The 21751-nt window shown below is 37.0% G+C and overlaps 1 protein-coding gene across 1 annotated transcript in view; it reads right to left on the bottom strand.

The window, feature by feature from the left end:
- Positions 1–9177: 9177 nt before the first annotated feature.
- The window catches only part of LOC126470555 (EH domain-containing protein 3-like), a 35520-nt gene continuing 22946 nt past the window's right edge, over positions 9178–21751 (bottom strand). The window contains exons 4-6 of the mRNA XM_050098493.1: positions 19021–19174; positions 16338–16508; positions 9178–10098 (exon numbers count right to left, since the gene is read on the bottom strand). Of these exons, the coding sequence (XP_049954450.1) occupies positions 9893–10098; positions 16338–16508; positions 19021–19174 (531 nt within the window). The 3' untranslated portion in view covers positions 9178–9892. The remainder of the gene's footprint in view (positions 10099–16337; positions 16509–19020; positions 19175–21751) is intronic.

Here is a 21751-nt window from a genome sequence, read left to right as displayed (position 1 = left end):
ACTATTATTCTACACTATTAACTATTCACTTGAACTTACTTATGTGATGAAGATAAAAATTTTGTATTTTAATTTAAATCATAACAACAAAATGTAAATTTCATTATTATTTGTGGCACTGGGATAACAATGTATACTTCCATTCATTCTGCTATTTTAAGCATCCACTTGAACTTATACCAGTAAAATGTAGGTTGTAATATTGTGCGCAGTCAATCATTCATAGAAAATAATTATTTATATGATATATAAAATGCTCACATAATTTTGTATTATTTCACTCAACTTGTCCCATATTACAATATTTAATCAACAAGACCAAATAAAAAATCAAATCAAATCAGATCAAACCGCATTCTGAATGTGTCCCCTGAGACACTCTGCTCTCTTGTCAAACATGCTGCTTATTGATTTCAACTTGTGGCAGAAAACGGTGGACAGCATACTGCCCATGTCTTGTGCCAGTCTCACAACAATTAAAAACTGACTTAATTGTTGCTTTTTATGCAGTTTTTGGTTTCAGAACAATTAAAATCCGATTTTTCCTGTTTGATGTGGCTTGTCTGTAATGTGTGAAACTTTTCATAGAGAGACAAAACTTGCATTATACCACTAAAATGAAATTTCAGATGATGTCAAAAAGTTAACTAGAGAAAATACTCTTTATAAGACTTAATAGTGTCAAATATGTGGTCCTGTCTTGGTGTTTGTGGTAGGTTATGCCACTTACATTATGTGCGTTTGTCAAACTGTACTACCCAACTTACTGCCTTTAGGGTGTTTTTGTGACGAAAATATAAATTATTTGTTATTGAACAGCTGCAGAGAAAAAAAATATAAATCAAATATACATTCTGTTCCATTAAGTACCAATATAAGGTGGCACTGCACTGGGATGAGCGAGTCAGTACTCTCCAAGAAGAGGTTCACTCATTAGGGATGCTGTCTTAATAGCCATGACAGACAATATGAAGAACAGCTCTAGGTACTAGTAAATCACCTCATTTGGCTCTCTTTCTTTTTCTATAATTCTTAAAGTCGCCCAATCATAAAGTCACATGTAGTAATGTAGGCACCAATAGTAGACTTTATAAATTCATGGTTTAATTTTTTCATTCATTTGGATATCAGGTCATACTGAATAATTAATGTAACCATTGTATCAACTACAACTGAAGTGGCAGTTTGAAGAAGGGAACAAATTCAAAACCTCCTTTTGTGAAGAAATAGGAAAACCTTCCTCCTGTTATTATTTTTAATTTTTTCTTAACCAAACATTTGTACGAGATTATTTACATTAACCTCCTGTCTTAGTATCTTGGAGAATGAACTGAATTGTCCTGAAGGACACATCACAAAATTAAAAACTGAAAATTTGTTCCAATCTTCAAAGTGACATGAATTAGGCATTAAAATATCTTATTACAGCATCAAAAATAATTATACTTTGACAACAGAACACGCAGGAAATCTCTATACTACACACAGGTTTTGAAAGTATTATCTATGAAAATTATGCTGAAAATCATTACTGTCCTTCATTTTTATCCTCCTCTGCAGTAGCTGCTGTTGGTCTTATCAACACCTCCACATAAAATGATTCATACCCATATGGACTGTATGTAATTATCTTGAATACATCCTTGATCATCTTTTCTTGACTGGATTTTTCCACTAAACACCTCCTTTTCTGTTGGAATGTGGGGCACTCTTGTTCTTTTGCAGCAAGGAATTGTTTTCACCAAATCATCAAAGAACTGAGATGTGGTTACATAATCGTTATTGAAGAAGTATTCTAACTGCCTGTATCTGGAAATCTAATATGAGGACATTCCAGAGATTTTGTTGTTGATGCTGCTGTCAAATCAACATGCTTTTAATCCATCTATAATAGTTACTATATGAATATCTGTCATTCATTTACCTTTACTGAAGAATATCTAGACATCAGACATCAAACATCAGACATCAAACACAAAACAATACTCTGCTACACTGCAAACATGAGGTTTTAGGCAACTGAACGGCAGATACAAAAACCAGTTTTTAGAGCAGTGCTGAAGGTGGATGAGCTCGAAACTGAGATATTTTCCCTTCTTCAGACTGACGAATAACTGCAAGCGCAATTAATCTAGCACATGAGTGGTTTTCATTCCTGTTTTGTAGCTCACAATGTGCATCTATGTGCTGACACACAAAGTTGATGGAAAAGAAAAATAGAAAGAAAAAAGTAAATATTTTTTATATTTATTTATTTTTTGCACTTGTTCCGTTCTTCAAATTGCCGAGTCAGTTATCACATGCCTATTCTTATACATACAATAGGCAGAATGCAAAATGATTTTGACAGGATTTTCCTTTATCATCTGGACAGGTGGATTGCAACATACCCTCACAAGGCAAAACACCTTGCAAACAGTTCCCCTTGACTCCCATCAAACCAGTGACACACTGCAGCATCATTTTCTAAACTGTACACTGTAAAGTTATGGACAACTCATTTTGTTGTACAAGGGATATTTGAAAAGTAAGTTCTGATCGGTCAAGAAACGGAAACCACTGTGAAAATCTAATACAGCTTTGCACATATGTGTTCGACAGTATTTCTACTATCCCTGTCGGTTGCATCACTTTGCTCTTTTCAGTTCTGAACGCATGGTGAGCACATAAAGATGCAGAGAAAATAGTGTCTCCCACCAAGTATGAGGTCCTGGTGAGATATTTCGCCTGATGTTATGCAGCCCACATTACAGAACTGTCATACAGCTCCTACTTCATGACAATTGTTGATTGCAATCTGCAGGGGCAATGAAAATGCTCCTGCAGCATTTTCGATGGGAAGTGTTTGATCACCCAAACTGCAGCCAGTAATTGGCTCCCTCTGTGTTTCATTTCTGCTCACATTAACTACTGGCTATGAAGACAACATTTTTGCACAGACACCGAGCTATAGATGAGTGTAGAGAATTGGTGGGAAGCACATGCGGCTGCCTTCTATGACGCGGGTATTGGAAAGTTGGTATAACAGAGTGACAAATGTCCTAGATGGAGCGACGACAATGTAGAGAAGTAGCTGGAAGGTAGAGCCAACTGTCACAAATAAAACATTTCTGATTTTCAATGTAGTTTCCATTTCGCGACTGATCGGAACTTACTTTCTGGACAAGCTTTGTATTACTGTGTTTTCCTCTAAATAAGGAGCTAAATTTATGACCTGCAAGTTTAATGTGTAAACTGAACAGAGCTTCCGTCTATATTATCTTCTTTTTGCAACAATATCTGATCTTTTCTTTCTAGGTGAAGTTCCCAAGCCTGTAATTGTAACTCAATCCACACTGATCTTTCTTCTTGAAAGATAAGCTAAGATTATTCTCTTTGAATAGCAAGTTAAAGGTTGTCTGTCATAGAGATGAAACACTCTCCACCACGCATTTTTTCTTTGCGGCATCTGTAAAGCTGTAGCTATGATTGTACAGTGTGCCCTACATAAAGCATGCAGGAGGATTTTCATCAGTAATGTGATGGTGGTTTTTGAAGGGTGTTCAAGAGCTCTTCCATGAAGGCCTTGCAAATTTTCTTCATTCGTTTTGTTCGGGAAAGTGATGTTCCCGAAGCAGGGGTCATCGCACACATGGAATTAGGCAATATCACACAATTCATACTTTGATGTCAAATACCTTGAGAAACATTTCTCCACACACTGTTTTCGCATTTGATTTCTCAAATGACAGCCAACCATGCATTTTCTTCTGGATTCACTGGCTGTCTTCCCAGCACATTTCTTCCGATTGTCCACAAAACTAATTATATACATCTTCCTCCGATCACATCAATCATTTTACAGAATACAGCATTGCCTATCATCAGCAGAAAACTCATGATCTTTCTTTGAACACATTTCTGCTATCTTTGAAGTACATGTTGGACCTAATTTTCTAAGCTCTCTTGGGGTGTTATGAGTAATTTTGCCACTTCAGTTTCTTGAATGTCCAATGTACAAGTGGCATTTTTCTTAGTCATTAGACTTTGTTGCCGGTCATTGATTATCTCACCATAAAATACTTATCTCCACTTTCAACATCCTAACTTTCATTATCTTGCAATAAGTAGGTTAACCTGAATTTTCTTTTAAAAATTCAGTGCCATCATTTAGCAATAAGTGTAAAAAATTGCTGATGCCTCCAATGCCACTTGTGACTGTATTATCATTTTTTATATTGTTGGATACAGCCACTGAAGTTTCTAGAGGAAAAATATTTAGCACTTTTTTAAGATCAGAGCTGAAGTTACATTTGCCCAATCTAGGCATCACCATCATCATCATCATCATCAGCAGCAGCAGCACCACCACCACCACCACCACCACCACCACCACCAACAACAACAATCTTTTTTGTGCACGTAAGTTCATTACATTCCCTCCTGTTGTGTGTTATACTTCTATAGGAGAACCTAGAGTTAAGTTTGTACTGTACAATCTTTGGCAGACATCACAAAAGCATAGAATTACTGATATTTGTCATTCTGATTTATGACACACTAAGTACAGCCGATCAGCAAAAGGTTGGTCCATGCAACAGTCTGTCTATGCAGTTGTCTGTGCTTACAATAAACTGCCACAAATCTTGTCAGTCCACACAACACAGTTTAAATCTATTGCTGTCCTACCATCTGTCAGTGGCAAATGGCTTCCATTTCACAAAGGATTACAGTTCAGAACATTAGCTCATAATGCAGGAAGTTATACTGTGGTCTGTGTATGCAACTAGCCTTTAAAATGTTAAAAAAGTGCTGTAAGTGGGAAGAATGATCTAAATGCTAGAGACAATGGTTCACTGACATGCTGACTGCTATGTGTTTATAGTGATGGCTGTTTCACCATCAGGCCAGGCTCAGGGCATGAGACTATGCTGTGGCCAGCGGTGGCCACATGGTTTCAGGTATGTGGTTCTGCTGTATCTGCCAGCAGCCACACAACAGTATACATGATAAACAATTGTGGTTTTCATATACTGATTTACTTCATGTGATACACCTCAAACCCAATGAATGGCAGAACTGTTTGCAAATGGACATGGGTAGAAACAAATATCTGTTGACACTTGTAACTCTTCATATAACATAGCAAAATATTTGCATGAAGGAGAATAATTTCACCCCAAGTGATATTACAGTTCCTCGCAACATGTAAGACTTTAAACGATTTAGAATTTTTGACACTGGTGTCCAAACAAGCATTGAGCAAAATAATATTTGACACATACCAAGCTATACACACTGACCATAAGGATGAATTCATGAAGGCAAGTACCTCAGTTTTGTGACACATCAATTGATACAAGTTACTAATAATATATTTTTAGACATGTTTTGAAGTCCATACATTTTAATAAATTATAGAAGTGACCAGTGAAGTTTCTTTTACTTCTCTTCTGAGTATCTAGAGATATTCAGTTTCTTGCCACTAGTCACTGTCTCATCCACAGTCAAATTAAATACATCCTCATCAAAAAGATGCCGAAAACTTTGTGTGGTTTCAGAGCATATTATAAAATATTAGGAATTATAATTTTATTTTTCTTGGTCCATAAGTAAATAATTTTCAAATGAATACCACTGACATGACATTCTGCAGCAACTGCAGACTGACTAATGTCTTCACCAGGATCACTGAATTTCTTACCATCACCATTGCCATGCCACTGCTGTCCCCATCAGATGTGTCCACAAATGCATCTTCTGGAGAACAAAACTAACAACTCTGGATCAGCCAAACCAAATTCCAACGTCTCAGTACGTCTTCATCATTGGAACCAGCTGTTTTTCGACATTTACAATTTCATTATGTCTCACTGGTAGAGGGTACAGGATCCATTTGAGCTAAAATCATTTATATTATCCAACAGAATAAAATATTGAAATTAAAACTGTTAAACCAGATCCTGCACCTGATTTTCTCTTCACCAACATCAAATCAACTAAAAACATTATAAAGCAATGCACAGAGCAGCAAGAAGTCTCCAACAAGGAGAACTGTAAGAAGCCACAAATGTGGCCGAGGCTCAACTGATATCATCTCATCAACACAACATTGCACCTACATGCTCATTAAATTTGGTTGATTTTATTAAAATCATGACACAGAAATGTCCTAAACAGAGTGGATCATATGGCTGCAGGCACACCCACACAGTGTCCTGTGTGAGGCTCTACTGTGACTTCCGAGAGCCACATCAAAATAGAAGGGAAATTGTTGAAATCATTCCATTATTATGGCCCATATTACCCTCGAATGTAGACACAAGAAGTTTTTACGATATTTACTTTCAGTATGCTTTGGCACATCTCATCTTTACAGTCCTCTAATATCGCCGGTGGGTGGAGGGAATATTTGCTGGAAATTGAGAAGCTTTCAATAAATTTAGTTTGTTAGATTACGTTGTTAAGGGTTTAGTGCTGAAATGGTTTCTTACACTTAAACCAGAGATCTTCTAAACAAACAGTACATTAAAATTCCATTTTTTATTTCTGTGTCAAATCAAACATCGTCTCATCAAATGTAGCCTCAATGAAGTTACTGTAAACAGTTCACAACCAGAAATAGGAACAGAAGGGCACAGTAACTGCTGACTAAGTCGGTGAGGACATGTGGAGGCTGCAGACAAAATTGATCGGTTGTTTCGTGTGTGTGAAGGGCCGACAAGTCTAAATTCCTGTGATTATTTTTTCCAGCAAAGAATTGTCTGCATTTTCATTTCAATCAGGTCATGGCAGGTGTCTACAAATCATTGTTTTTGTTTGGGAACTGGGGTGTGGGGGACAAACTTTGTACACACTTTTCTCTTTGTCGAAAGATTCTGAAGAATGTCTTGGAAATTTGATTTACAGACATTGCTACATTGTAATTTATGAGAATGTTGATACCCAACAAAGCTGAATGTCCACTACTTGACACTGCCTGCTTACACTTGCCTGGCTGAATGCATGCCTGTTGTTTACAGCTGTTAGTTCAAGCTGCCACTGTAGTTACTCCAGTGACATCATTCATATGCCCAGAATAAAATTAGTCTCAGAATTTTCTGGACAGGTTATCTGAAGTGCAATGAAAAACTGATGACCAAATAGAATTAAAATACAAGTGCATATTACAGGGGAAAAGGTGTGTGTGTGTGTGTGTGTGTGTGTGTGTGTGTGTGTGTGTGTGTGTGTGTGTGTGGGGGCACGCACGCGCGCGCGCGTGCAACAACCTGTTTTATTGATAGAAATTATCTTACAATATACCTAAAAGAGTGAACACTACCTATTATAGACACCTATGGTGTTTTCTTAGATCATATGATGCAGAGATGCAAGCAGTTTTTTGTCAAAAACTATGGAAAGTTGCTAAGCTAATAGCTGTGTTGTAATGTAAGCCACATACTCTTTGTTGTCCTGCACCAGCTCTTACTTGCTTTGAATTCCATGACACGTAGTTGGAAAACTCCTTATCTCCAGTGGATTCATTCGGATAATTTCTTGAGTAACTGGGAAGCCTTAATTGAGTTTCTTTCACACATACTGAACAACCTACTATTTCAATTCGTGAAACCTTTCCCAACTTGGTCCTGTAAAAGTTTGGTGTGTAGAAATTGTGATCTATAATTTATACTTCACTTTACCTACCTACGAACACTCGCTTCTGTGACATCAAATTTTCTGCCTGCATGGCAGTTGTATGTGGCCTTTGCATCCTAGTAACATTTAAGTTAAAGTTAGTTTCGTATTACCTATGTGAACCAACTGTGAACTGCATACTTTTAGTTCTATAGCTTTTCAATGGAGTCACAGATGTGATTTACATCCACTATAAACCACTACAATTTACTGTTCTTAAAGCATTAAGCAAACTGAACAACAATAATGTTATCCTTTCAGTTCCTCAGTGATAAATTGGCAAAAATCTGACCAATTTGGGCTAAAAGTGCACTTCATCATTTGTTGCCAACATTGAAAATCAAAAAAACTGTCAAGTAGTTGTTGAACCTCATTTCACTTATTACGCCACATTTTAGGTGATCTGTGTGAACACATTTATGTTGGAATTAATTTGTCTCCTACACAAATGTATACTATTGGTGAGTATTTATCCTTTTGCAAAGTCAGTTCAGGTCCAAATACTTTTTGATTTAGACAAACTGCAGTTTAAACACAGTAGATGTTCATAAAAAGCAAGACGAGTTCTCATAGTCAGTAGCACAATGAAATTTGCTGCCCATTTGCCACTACCCTCCCCACATTCGGCCATGCTGTCTTCACTGCACCCCATTCCAACTTTCCGGAATCATGAAACTAAATCTAAGTGTGACCTCAGCACCCAAAGCTTTGACCCTGTATTTTTTTTTTGAGTGACAACTTCGGGGAAAAACCCTCATCTCATAGGCAAGTAAACAACACACAAAGGTAGGTTAACAACAGCCAGCTCCACTCCCCTCCCAAGTTATTTTATTTCTAACTTTTGGTTTTTCTTCTATCACAGTAACGTTCACACTAAACTGTTTATCTCATCAATTACTTTCACACACTCATGCCTGTTGTTAATCCAGTACCCACACAAAAGCCACAAAAATATTAAGGGTGAATATCCGAACTTCTGTCTGTTTCTTAATTTACTTTTATTTCTTACCCACTCTGCATCTGTTTGTAAAGGTGGTTCACCAGAAACCTACTAAAACAATCCATTACCATACAGTTTCCCACGTTGAGGAACTTTCCCACATTAGCCATAAGTATGCAGGGTGGATAGAGCGTTAATATCAAATAATCAGTTGTGAACAAGCACTCTGTTCATCTGCTTTTAAAAAGAAGTAAAAAATAAATACAATATTCTATTAAATTCCCATCTACAACAACTTAATTTGCATCCATTTTGTGCAAAATATTTAATATTTTTTGGAAAAAAAAGAAAAAAAAGTTTTGCTGGCATAAATGGGTTAAGATATCTCTTCAAGCTCATGTATTAAAGGAAGAGGTAATCACATTCGTTTTTGAAATTTCATATAATTTGACACTTTTGGTTCATATTTAAAAACCTATTTCTTAGAAATATTGACTATGAAAAATATGAGTTGACACAAACAGCTGCCATTTAAGATTAAAATACACAGGACTGATAGGAATATAGTTTTTCATTCAACTGACTAGGAATAACAATGAATTTACTCACAAACAAAGGAATCACAAAATCTTATTACTGAAATACATCAGTAAAAGCTTCAATGAAACAAATATACATCATATTCTACACTCATTAAAGATTTAATAGCTAACAAACAGAGCATAATGTTGAATGCATCCATGTATTTACAACAAATTATTCTGAATTTGTATTGTTTCAGAAATTTTGTTTAAAACTGCATGCAGGCAGTAGCATCTGGTCTGAGTGGCATGGCATTTGGCTTGAATGTCTATAGCATACAGGTAACTACAACAATGAGCACATAATTTAAACTTGACCCACCCATCATCATCAACACACACACACACACACACACACACACACACACACACACACACACACACATTATTTTGGTGGTGGTGTTGGGTGGAATGGAATGGAACAGAATGGAATGGAATGATACATACAAACATCATAAACACACATTCTGATTTCTGTCTGTCTATAAAATTTTAGTTTTTGAATCAGTGTGTATTTTTGACAGAAATATCCACATCAAAACTCTTTACGAAAGAGTATACAAATTTTGTGCATTATAGGTTTGCATATGTTTCATGATACACGAAGTATACACGCAAAATAATAACATCTGATTTGTATATAAATATATTGTCCAGCTTTTAACCAGTACTTTAAAATCAGTAACTATCTTTCTTCAATTTGATTCTGTCCATAATGCTAAGAGCTGCGTTTTGACGGAGGCACCAAGTGGTCAGGAAGTTCAGTTGGTAGACTATGACCGTCAACTTTGATATCAATCAGATGCATAGCCAATGCAAATTCATCTGCATCCAGGAAACCATCCTTGTCTATATCTGATAACTTCCAGATCTTGCCCAATACCTGATTTGGCAATTTGGATGCAACCATAGCTTTCTTTGCCACTGTGAAAAAAATTAACAGAATTAGAAATAGATTTGAATTAGTTTAAACTGTGGATGAAAGGCCAAATTACACTTAGGCTAGTGGGAAGAAGTGGAGGTACAGCTGACAGTAATATAAAAAAAAATAGGAAATTACAATTTTGGAATTTATTAAGTTCTTTCCTCTGGAGACAAATAGAAACAGAACAAAGTTGGGGCAAAAAAAAGGTAAATCATTTAAGAACATAAAGTCGAGAGATACAACAAATATGTGCAAATGTAGACCTATAGCAATAACAGGTGATGTGTTGCCTGTTGGCACTCATTTCGGTGTAACTACACAACCTTTCGTCTAAGATCCCCAAACGCACACCAACAGGCAATACATCACGAAACTGTTATGGGAAACCTCCAACAATTTTATAACAAGGTACAGAAAGCTGGCTAAAGTCTGAAATAAGTTCTGCAGAAATTTTTACGAAGTCTCAGACGGTGTTCAGGAAAGATAGATTAGGCAGAATTGGTGGTGGAGTGTTTGTGTCTGTCAGTAGTGGTTTATCTTGTAGTGAAGCTGAAGTAGATACTCCGTGCGAATTGGTATGGGTGGAGGTTATACTTAACAGCTGAACTAAGTCAATAATTGGCTCCTTCTACTGACCCCCAGACTCCAATGATATAGTTGCTGAACAGTTCAGAGAAAATTTGAGTCTCGTAACATATAAATACCCCACTCATACGCTTATAGTTGGAGGGGACTTCAACCTTCCCTCGATATGTTGGCAAAAATACTTGTTCAAAACTGGTGGTAGGCAGAAAACATCTTCCGAGATTGTCCTAAATGCTTCCTCCGAAAATTATTTCGAGCAGTTAGTCCACAAATCCACGTGAATTGTAAACGGTTGCGAAAACACACTTGACCTCTTAGCCACAAACAATCCAGAGCTAATAGAGAGCATCATGACTGATACAGGGATTAGTGATAACAAGGTCGCTGTAGTTAGGCTCAATACCGTTTCTTCCAAATCCACCAGAAACAAATGCAAAATAATTTTATTTAAAAAAGCAGATAAAGTGTCACTAGAAGCCTTCCTAAGAAACAATCTCCATTCCTTTCGAACTGACTATGCAACTGTAGACGAGATGTGGCTCAAATTCAAAGATATAGTAGCAACATCAATTGAGAGATTCATACCTCATAAATTGGTAAGAGATGGAACGGATCCCCCATGGTACACAAAACAGGTCCAAACGCTGTTGCAGAGGCAACAGAAAAAGCATGCGAAGTTCAGAAGAATGTCAAATCCTGAAGATTGGCTAAAATTTACAGACACGTGAAATTTGGCACGGACTACAGTGCGAGATGCCTTTAATAGGTTCCCCAACGAAACATTGTCTCAAAATTTGGTAGAAAATCCGAAGAAATTCTGGTCATATGTAAGTTCACAAGCGGCAAGACGCAGTCAATACCTTCGCTGCACAGTGCCGATGGTACTGTTACCGACGACTGTGCCGCTAAAGCGGAGTTATTGAACGCAGTTTTCCGAAATTCCTTCACCAGGGAAGACGAATGGAATATTCCAGAATTTGAAACACGAACAGCTGCTAGCATGCGTTTCTTAGAAGTAGATACCTTAGGGGTTGCAAAGCAACTCAAATCGCTTGATACGGGCAAGTCTTCAGGTCCAGATTGTATACCAATTAGGTTCGTTTCAGATTACGCTTATACAATAGCTCCCTACTTAGCAATCATATACAACCGCTCGCTCACCGATAGATCTGCACCCACAGATTGGAAAATTGCGCAGGTCGCACCAGTGTTTAAGAAGGGCAGTAGGAGTAATCCATCGAACTACAGACCTACATCATTGACGTCGGTTTGCAGTAGGGTTTTGGAGCATATATTGTATTCAAACATTATGAATCACCTCAAAGGGAACGATCTATTGATATGTAATCAGCATGGTTTCAGAAAACATCGTTCTTGTGCAACGCAGCTAGCTCTTTATTCGCACGAAGTAATGGCCGCTATCGACAGGGGATCTCAAGTTGATTCCGTATTTCTAGATTTCTGGAAAGCTTTTGACACTGTTCCTTACAAGCGACTTCTAATCAAGCTGCGGGCCTATGGGGTATCGTCTCAGTTGTGCGACTGGATTCGTGATTTCCTGTCAGGAAGGTCGCAGCTCATAGTAATAGACTGTAAGTCATCGAGTAAAATTGAAGTGGTATCAGGTGCTCCCCAGGGAAGCATCCTGGGACCTCTGCTGTTCCTGATCTATATAAATGACCTGGGTGACAATCTGAGCAGTTCTCTTAGATTGTTCACAGATGATGCTGTGATTTACCGTCTAGTAAGGTCATCCGAAGACCAGTATCAGTTGCAAAGCGATTTAGAAAAGATTGCTGTATGGTGTGGCAGGTGGCAGTTGACCCTAAATAACGAAAAGTGTGAGGTGATCCACATGAGTTCCAAAAGAAATCCGTTGGAATTCGATTACTCGATAAATAGTACAATTCTCAAGGCTGTCAATTCAACTAAGTACCTGGGTGTTAAAATTACAAACAACTTCAGTTGGAAAGACCACATAGATAATATTGTGGGGAAGGCGAGCCAAAGGTTGCGTTCCATTGGCAGGACACTTAGAAGATGCAACAAGTCCACTAAATAGACGCTTACACTACACTCATTCGTCCTCTGTTAGAATATTGTTGCGCGGTGTGGGATCCTTAACAGGTGGGATTGACAGAGGACATCGAAAGGGTGCAAAAAAGGGCAGCTCGTTTTGTATTATCACGTAATAGGGGAGAGAGAGTGGCAGATATGATACGCGAGTTGGGATGGAAGTCATTAAAGCGAAGACGTTTTTCGTCACGGCAAGATCTATTTACGAAATTTCAGTCACCAACTTTCTTTTCTGAATGCAAAAATATTTTGTTGAGCCCAACCTACATAGGTAGGAATGATCATCAAAATAAAATAAGAGAAATCAGAGCTCGAACAGAAAGGTTTAGGTGTTCGTTTTTCCCGCGCGCTGTTTGGGAGTGGAATGGTAGAGATAGTATGATTGTGGTTCGATGAACCCTCTGCCAAGCACTTAAATGTGAATTGCAGAGTAATCATGTAGATGTAGAACAACAAGTGGGTTAATTATTAACTATTGGTTACACAGTGCTTAGGGGAAGTGACACGATCAGAACCCACAATAATTCAATTTTTTCTTTGTCTTTCTTATTCCTCATCTCAACTTCCAATTTTACTTGGTACCTAGTCTCTTTTTGATGAATCATTTTGCTGTTTCCTTACTTTTCTCTTCAGCAATGGTTGTCTAGCTTGCCTGAGTGAGAAATTATTCGACATTCAATTGCCATTACTATTTACTGCTCATATGTCTTAACTCTCTTATTGTTTAAATCATTCACAAAAATAATATTGGGGATAGTATCACCTTACGTTTGTACAACACTACACACCTTAATGACAGTTTTCTTCATGATTGAAGTAAATAACTTAGCACACACAAGATGAGGGATGGAGCTGCAGTGGAAGGCGGAAGGGGGGAGTGGGAGGAGGTTGCTACTTTCCTTGATTCTGAGTAAGATATTTTCTGAGCTTCTGTTTCTCAATCCTTAATTTTTTTTTTTTCACTGGTGAACACAAGACACTCCTAACACTACACCAAGTGGTCACCAACACAATTTAGGCAAACTGCATGTGGGGAGGTACATTGTGTCTCACCTCTTAAGTAGCTAATACCCATTTACTGCATCTTTCTTTGGCTTTCATGCAGTTTTAGTGTTTTGACAATTATAGTAATACATGGTATTCACAATAGGTAACACCCTAATGTTTTCATTCACTGCTGGAGTGCTAAATGACTGAATGAAAGCCACTGTTTTCGCAAAGTCCCCAATTACTCTTTGTATGATGTTCCATGAGTGTGCGATTCTTCTTGCCCCTGAATTTCCTGGAGTTATACTGGGATGTGAACTCAATTTTTGCTCATTACCAAACCCTTGTTAAATTAGTAGTGGTTTACAGTACTCTTTTCCAGGAGACCTGTAGTCTGCCAAGACTTAGTTGAAACAACAAAAAAGATTATATTTTGCAGTGTCTTACCAGTTTTCAGACTCTACGCATGCCCTTGTTCTTCCTGGATGTGAAATAAGGACACTTTCAAAAGACCTACAATCTCTCTCTATAGTCAGAGGCACACACTCATTAAGAATAGGACTGCTCTGACAAAAACAGTCTTCTAGTGTTCTCATAACTGGTCATGTGTGTTCTATTACTTAAGAAGGCTTTGAGATATCTGGGAAGTTATTCCATATGCTCAGACCTTCATTAACAGGCTCCAGTCAAATGCTTTCCAGAACTGTAGGAATATGGAATCTGCCTGTTGCCATTCATCTATAGTTCACATGATGATATGCAACAACAAGGCAAAGTCTTGCATGAGTAACACTTTCTAAATCCATGCTAATCTGTGGACAGAAGCTTTTCTATCTCAAAGAAATTTATTATCTTCAAATTTAGAATATGTTCAACAATTCTGCAGCATACCAATATTAAGGACACAGGTCTGTAACTTTGTGAGTCTATTCTTTTACCCTTCTTAGAAACAGCCTAAGCTTTTTCCAGTTGCTTGGGACTTTGCACTGGGCGAGCAATCTGCGATAAATGCGAGGTAAGTAAGCAGCCTGTGCTAAAGAGTATGCTCTGTAAAACGTAACTGGGATTCTGTCTTGACCTGGTGTCTTATCTGCTTTCAATTCTTTCAGTTTCTTCTCAATGCCAGGGATGCCTATTTCTATGCTCTCCATACAGGAGTGTGTGACTGTTTAACAATGGCATTCTTTCACTGGCAAAGACTGGTCACTGTCAACTATTTTGATTCAGTCACTTGCAAGGCATAAATTACTATGTGGGGCACACAAATGAATCCATGTCTTATACTGGACACTTAATATAGCCAAGCACATAATACTGGCAAGACTACCATGTCCCATTCAGTAGTTTGCTGGCATGAATTACCTGTGTTGGACTCTTCATACATCCCTGAGTGGGATATGCTGTTTGGTACAGCAAAGAGTCTGAAGCACAGATTTCACATTTGTTATTTGGTATGGAGTACTTCATGTATGCTTGCTTCTAAAATAAAGTATGTGGTAATGAGTATGGTGACTAAATTGTCAGAACCATTTCACTTGCAAATGGTGCTCATTTGCCTCCGTCACCAACATTTCTGCAATTTTAGCATCACAATTCCGATGCAACACTATATAGAAATGATTAGGGGTTTCATACAGCATATCCTACACTGCGTTTTCAAAATTTTAATATTACTCTTTTTGAGCTGTATGACACATTGGTTTAAGTATCCCCCTGTGGAGTTTGCTGAACATTTCAGTAACCATTGCTCCTATGTAGCAAACAAACAGATCACATCTGTATTTGCAAAAGTAAAGTTTAAATGCTGATGTAATATGTGCCTAAGGGAGTACAATGTTTTCAGAATAAACTTTGAAGTGAAGCTTTATAAGTTCTATGGATGAATCTTTTCTAGTGCATATTAATTTCCTCGGAGAGGGTGTCCCATATTGCATTACTGCTGGATGAAGCACTTACTGTGAAGGCTACCTGAAATTCCTTGAAAAAGCACACTTTGCATAGACTTTAAATTGGAAGGAAACAAAAGTAAGCAAAAAGCCTTTTTGTTGAAAGAAATGAAAGCTTAGAACAGATTCTGCTGGAGAATTTGAATTAATAAGTTAAATTACTAAATGGGGCAAAAACTGCTGGAACACTCCATAAGTAATGGAATGTTAACAAACAAACTTATGATACATTCTAAGAAATATTCTTATTCTAGTGATGGAACATTTTTTTAAAATTAAGTTGAGGTACGTTCTAGTGTAAGAGCTGTAACAAACAAGTCCACCTAAGGAGAAGAGCACACCACATAAATTCTGTAAATTGAGGTCACAGTTGCTATTCTGTCTCAGCATATACAAGGCTGGTTTGCCAAATTAATTTATTCATCTTTACTTAAGATACAAAATTGTAATAATTGGAAAAGTCTACCTGATGTCATACCTCCCAGTCTGTCCTTACTTTTCTCTCACCTGTCATCTATCACTAATCATCATCTGCGCACTAACACATACAGTGCGTAAAGAATAAATTCAGCAATGAAATCTCTTAGCATCCGATGAAAAATCTAATGAATTGACAATTGAAATATTTTAAATTTCTCACTTACCTGAACCTGAAAGCTTTCCATCAACTGGTCCCAGACTTCGGAACAATTCATCATACTTGCTTCTCTCCTTATTCACAATCCACTCTGGTTCTCCTGAGCCTGCATCTACTCCTTCTCCTTTCTTGTATCCAAATGGACTAACTTTATCCTCAACACCTTCAAATATTCCACCTGTGTAACAAGTGATATTTAATGATTTCATTTGAATATCAAGCAATCCACTCTTTGTACACAATTTTTTCTAAATAGGTATTCTAGTGTTTTAATTGCATATATAAAAATCATCTGATTCAAAGATGCTAAAATACCAATAATTATTACAGTAAGTATAAACTATAATGATGAGGCACTGAACTGAACTGGGAAAAAAAATAAAAAAAAAGAAATTTAGCTAGGGCAAAACTGCGCACTGTAAGTAATAAATGAGGTATTGTTCATGACAATGGTGGTGAAAATGCATGTCAACAAGAACATGGACAAATGACAGGAATCTTACAAATTTTCAGGACAAGTAAGTACCCACTGAATGCATACGTAATCATACTGATATAATGAAAGTTACAGAAGCGGGTAGCTACCAACAGATGTTGACTAGTGCACCACCACACAACAAAATTTAACAATGAAGATACTGTTCTGCATTTTATTTTTTAATTGCATGTTAACATTTTAATAAGTACAGTTATTAGGCACCGTATGGTCCTGCTGTTGCAGACCAATTCAAAATCCTTTTTTTTTTTTTTTTTTTTTGTTAATCTTCATTCGTGTGATTATTTTTTGTACATATTTGCTAGCATTGTTCTTGATTGTGATTATTACTATTGAGAGAACAGTTAAATATAATAGTTACTGGAATACAAAGAGTATTTCATCCTACACGCACCATTATTAACACTATCACCATGACAATACATAGCTTTGTGCTGTAAGTATCTTAAACACTGGAGCACATCACATGATTACTGATCATTCTACTAGTCTGTCTGTGTCCTGCAAGTTATGACTTGCAAAGCACATGCTGTTCTTTTGCCTTCATGGAAAATAAAAATCAGACTGTGAGGTCTGGACTGTAAAGAGTATACTGAGCTACCCCCCAGTGGGACCTGTCGATCACCAAGATCCATATCTGGATGAGCACTGTAATAGATCAAAATAATGTAATTTCTGCAGAGCATTATGATTAGTACTCTTAACAGTAAATAATACTTCTAGACAGTGATCATTACCTTTGCTAATGAAGAAGTGCTGCCTATTTCAATATATTTACTGGAACAGAGGTCACCCCTGATCTCAGTGTGCAGAAGATCACTGCACCCCTCCTTCTCCATTAGGTACCACTTCAGGACATTTGCTAAATTAAGATTTGAGGGAAAAAGAGACTTCACTATTGCTTCACATGCCTCACTGAAACGCTACCACGAATGATGTAGAAACACGAAAGTAAGTTTCAGTAGGCCTTGCCAGTATTAAAGAGTACAATACAGTATCACAATTTGATTGAGTTAGAATCATCTGTCTAAGAAACAGAGGTCATACTGTGAAATTTCAACTCACAGGTATTGTTATGTGGTCTATGCTGATACTTTTTGTTGTCTAATATATTGAAGCTACCACAGTTTTTAAAGAAATGAAACCATAATTTTAAACAGCATTTGAGATACCTGGAAACAAGGAATATAGTGACGCAATGTCTGTTGTGGTTTACAGGGACACTTTCTGTGAAGAGCGGTGTGAAAGATTATAAATATGAATGTGGTTGGGGAATTTTCAATATATATTGTCAGCATGGTGCATTTTCCACTATCATTCTGGTTGAATCATTGGATAAAGTGGCAAAACCTGCTATGTGATTCATGTGTCTGAATTCATATTTAGCATATTCACTGCCAATTTTTACAAAAAATTTCACTGCAGACCACTTAAAAGTGATACCTTCCACTTTTCAAGGGCTTCTGAATGCTTAAAAACAGATTCATACTTCCATTTTTGATAACAGTAATTGTTTCACTATCATGAACCAAACACGTCATCTTTATGGCAAATAGCAATCTATCCTTTTCCTAACACTGTTCACACAAATAAACACTTGCCCCACTGCATGCCATCGCTTGTCTACTATCTTGTGGCGACACAGCTGAAATCTTTGATGTTTCTATAAATATTTGAGACTTGTAGTTTAGAGATTCACTTTTATGCTTGCAACTGTAGATGACCTACTTAAGAAAAAATTATAATAGCAAATCTGGATGGTACACAGCTTCTCTCAACCAACACCTTTGACATTATACCAGTACTTTGCACTCCTGCAAATAGAGATTTATTGACGAATGAACAATCAATTTTGGCATCCAGGCAGACTTCTGTTAATCTAATGAAACTTTACATATTCCATAACGCCTTTATTGTACAATGGCTCCAACAAGAGTCCAGTTTTGCTTTTATTACCATGGCAGGTCCTACATACTCTTCTCTCTTTCCTCTCAAATCCAATCCGAGTCAGTCTAAATGAGAAAATAATATTAATCTCCATACCATTAATAGTTTTAAGGCTTCTGAAGGAAATATGCTAAAGTTTGTACAATTTTATCAAAAAATTCTCAGCTTTGCACAATCTTCTTTCCCCCCATTTCACTTCAGCAATCAAAAGTTTTTAAAAGGTAAAATAATGTTTGACAAATAATACCTTTCACATGTGGCTCAATTGGATGCGTAACTTCTTCATGAGGAATCATTGCCATCAAATTAGCAATGTCTTCAGCCAACATTTTGTCGACCACTTCTAAGAGACGTGGTTTTAATGGATGAAATTTAGTGAAATCATGGTGTGAGAGAGCTTCCTGTTAAAGAAGACAAACATTCTTTAAAAAATAACTGCTACTAAATTCACATCTTAAATCTTAATACTATAGGTTTCAAAACTCACTCTCACTGTGTGTGTGTGTGTGTGTGTGTGTGTGTGTGTGTGTGTGTGTGTAAGATCTTAAAACTGCTAATACTGTCCATTCAGTAATTTACACACACTGTTAAGTGTGTAAATGGTTTTACACTTCATACAAAGTACAATCCATCTCATTGTCTTTTTTGATAATGGCTTTTCTGTCAATAAAGAAATACTGGGTTCTACTTTACAAGAAATTCTTGGTACTGCCACATACACAATCAGAGATTCTGTAATTGTGTACCATATGAAACAGTAGAGTAAAACTGTGTTCCTGAAGTCCAGGACCACTTCATCAGTCTGACAGCTGTTATCCACAGTCTTCTAAATATCTCTATATTAGAGTTCCTAACTATGTGGATATCAGGATTATTAAATTTATTTTTTTTGGAAACAAAGTAGTCAAACTTTTTGTGAACTCATTTGTCTAAAACTACGAAATAAAACAGATTAGAGAAACATTTGATGTGCCTTTGAATTATGCTCAAAATCACATTTCTTTCTATCAGGAAAAGTGAGTGGAGCAAGCACAGTGACAACTACAGCACTTGTAAAGTAAACATTATTTCTTGTGCCCCCTCTTTCCCGATATTTGAAGGATTCACTATCTACACATTTTCTAGACTGAAAACTTGTTGGAACTTTTTTACATCTTTGGACACAGATGACAGAAATATGTCAAGGCCACACAACAGCAGACTGCATGGACTACATAATCCATCAGACAAACATCCTCTACTACTCTTTAAACTGCTAAGATTATAGGTTAAACACTAACTTAAAATTCTCAATCGGCATCTCATCTTCTATACATTACTTCAAGCATCTGTCAAAGGTGCTTCAAATGTTTTCTATTTTATTTGTTACTTTCATGATACATTTGACCATTTTTCGATTTTTTTACTTTTTATTTTCAAGTTTTGTTCACAACATAACTTAAGTGGCGAATGCACTACTGATCGCAACAGGAAGTCCACCATAGTTATTGGTGCTTTGTTTATGATGCTTTTTCATGCATCCTGACATTTCAGAGTACGTATCGATAGAGTCTCATTCAGAAGAAGACATTTTGGCTGAAAGCTTAATTGTTTAGCAGTCTTTTTGTTGTTCCTGTCTGCAACTCAACATTTCCACAATATAGTGAGTAGCAACCTACCCTTTGCATAATATTGTCTGTACTGGTGCAAACTTTAGAAACTTTTGCAGCCACTTCTGCAAGCCTCTGCTAGTTTCACACAACACATTGTGTACTTGTTGGATAGGTGTTCTTCTTGAGAAAATTAGAAGCAACTTCCAGGATTTGTGTTCAAATATCAAGCAGAAGTTTGACATTAATCAACAGCAACTTTTTTGCGACCATGATGATGACGACAGCATCCATAAGATTGCTTGGCAGCTGCTTGAATACTTCAAAAATTTGTCGGAAGTCACAAATTATCTCTTATTGCTTTGTTTGGATTACTTCATGAGCTTGGTAAACTCATGGAATAACATAAGAAGATGCTTTTCTACACATTACAAGTCAGTAAAGGCAGACAGAATTTGTTCCAATTCCATTCTGTTGCACTTCGCTTGAGTAGGAACACGATGACCAATCACTGATTGATAGCATCTTACACACAGTTTTCCACAGTCATCGACAGACATATTGTTATCTGCCAGCAGCTCACAAATCCTGCTGTTATCTGCACACCATACCAAAAGATTTGAAAACATTTGGCGGTTGCAAACACAGCGAGACTGAGTCAGGGGAAGGTCAATGTCTGCCAATAATTTTCAAACTACTTTTTCAGGTCATTCAGCACTCTGGGTGACCTCTCCTATTGTTGGTCCTCTGCCTTCAACAATGCTGGACAACCTTCCAATACTGGAACAATACTGAGGTTTTATCATAGACACATTTACAAAACCACTTTCCTACCATCATCTCCCTTCGAAATGTCCTGAAGTTAGTACTTGGATTGAAGGAAGCCATTTTGACAGTTAAATATCACACCAATACAACTTTCTGCACGTGAAATGGCTAGGCCTTGAAGAGATGAAGTTTTTGACACTTCATACACACAGGTAGCAGAGGCTGTTCTTAGAATATTTCAATTTTCCCTCAAATCACTATGTGTTTTTTAATTGCCCTGATTACCTTAAAGGCAACAAACTCTTTTTTTGTAAAACTAGACATCATGCGGTTCAATTTTATACCCTATTTGTCCATATCTCACTCTTCGTTTGACTATGAAAAACCCATTGTCTAATTTATAGGGATGTCACGTTCTTGTTACACTTAAACATTTTCGGCCAAAAAAGTGTTTTTAAAATATCTAAACTGAAGCAGATTACAGAGAAAAATTGGAAGAACTACCCATTCTTAAAAACACATTAAAATCACCCCCTGCCCTCTCCCACCAATCCAGAGAGAAGTATGGACAACAAGTCATATTTCTAAATTTGTATCAACACATCTGGTCATTATGTAAAG

This window comes from Schistocerca serialis, chromosome 3 (genome assembly GCF_023864345.2).
Source record: "Schistocerca serialis cubense isolate TAMUIC-IGC-003099 chromosome 3, iqSchSeri2.2, whole genome shotgun sequence".
Classification (NCBI taxonomy): domain Eukaryota; kingdom Metazoa; phylum Arthropoda; class Insecta; order Orthoptera; family Acrididae; genus Schistocerca; species Schistocerca serialis.
Note: the sequence above shows the minus strand (reverse complement) of the source record. Positions and strands in the feature narration are given on the sequence as shown.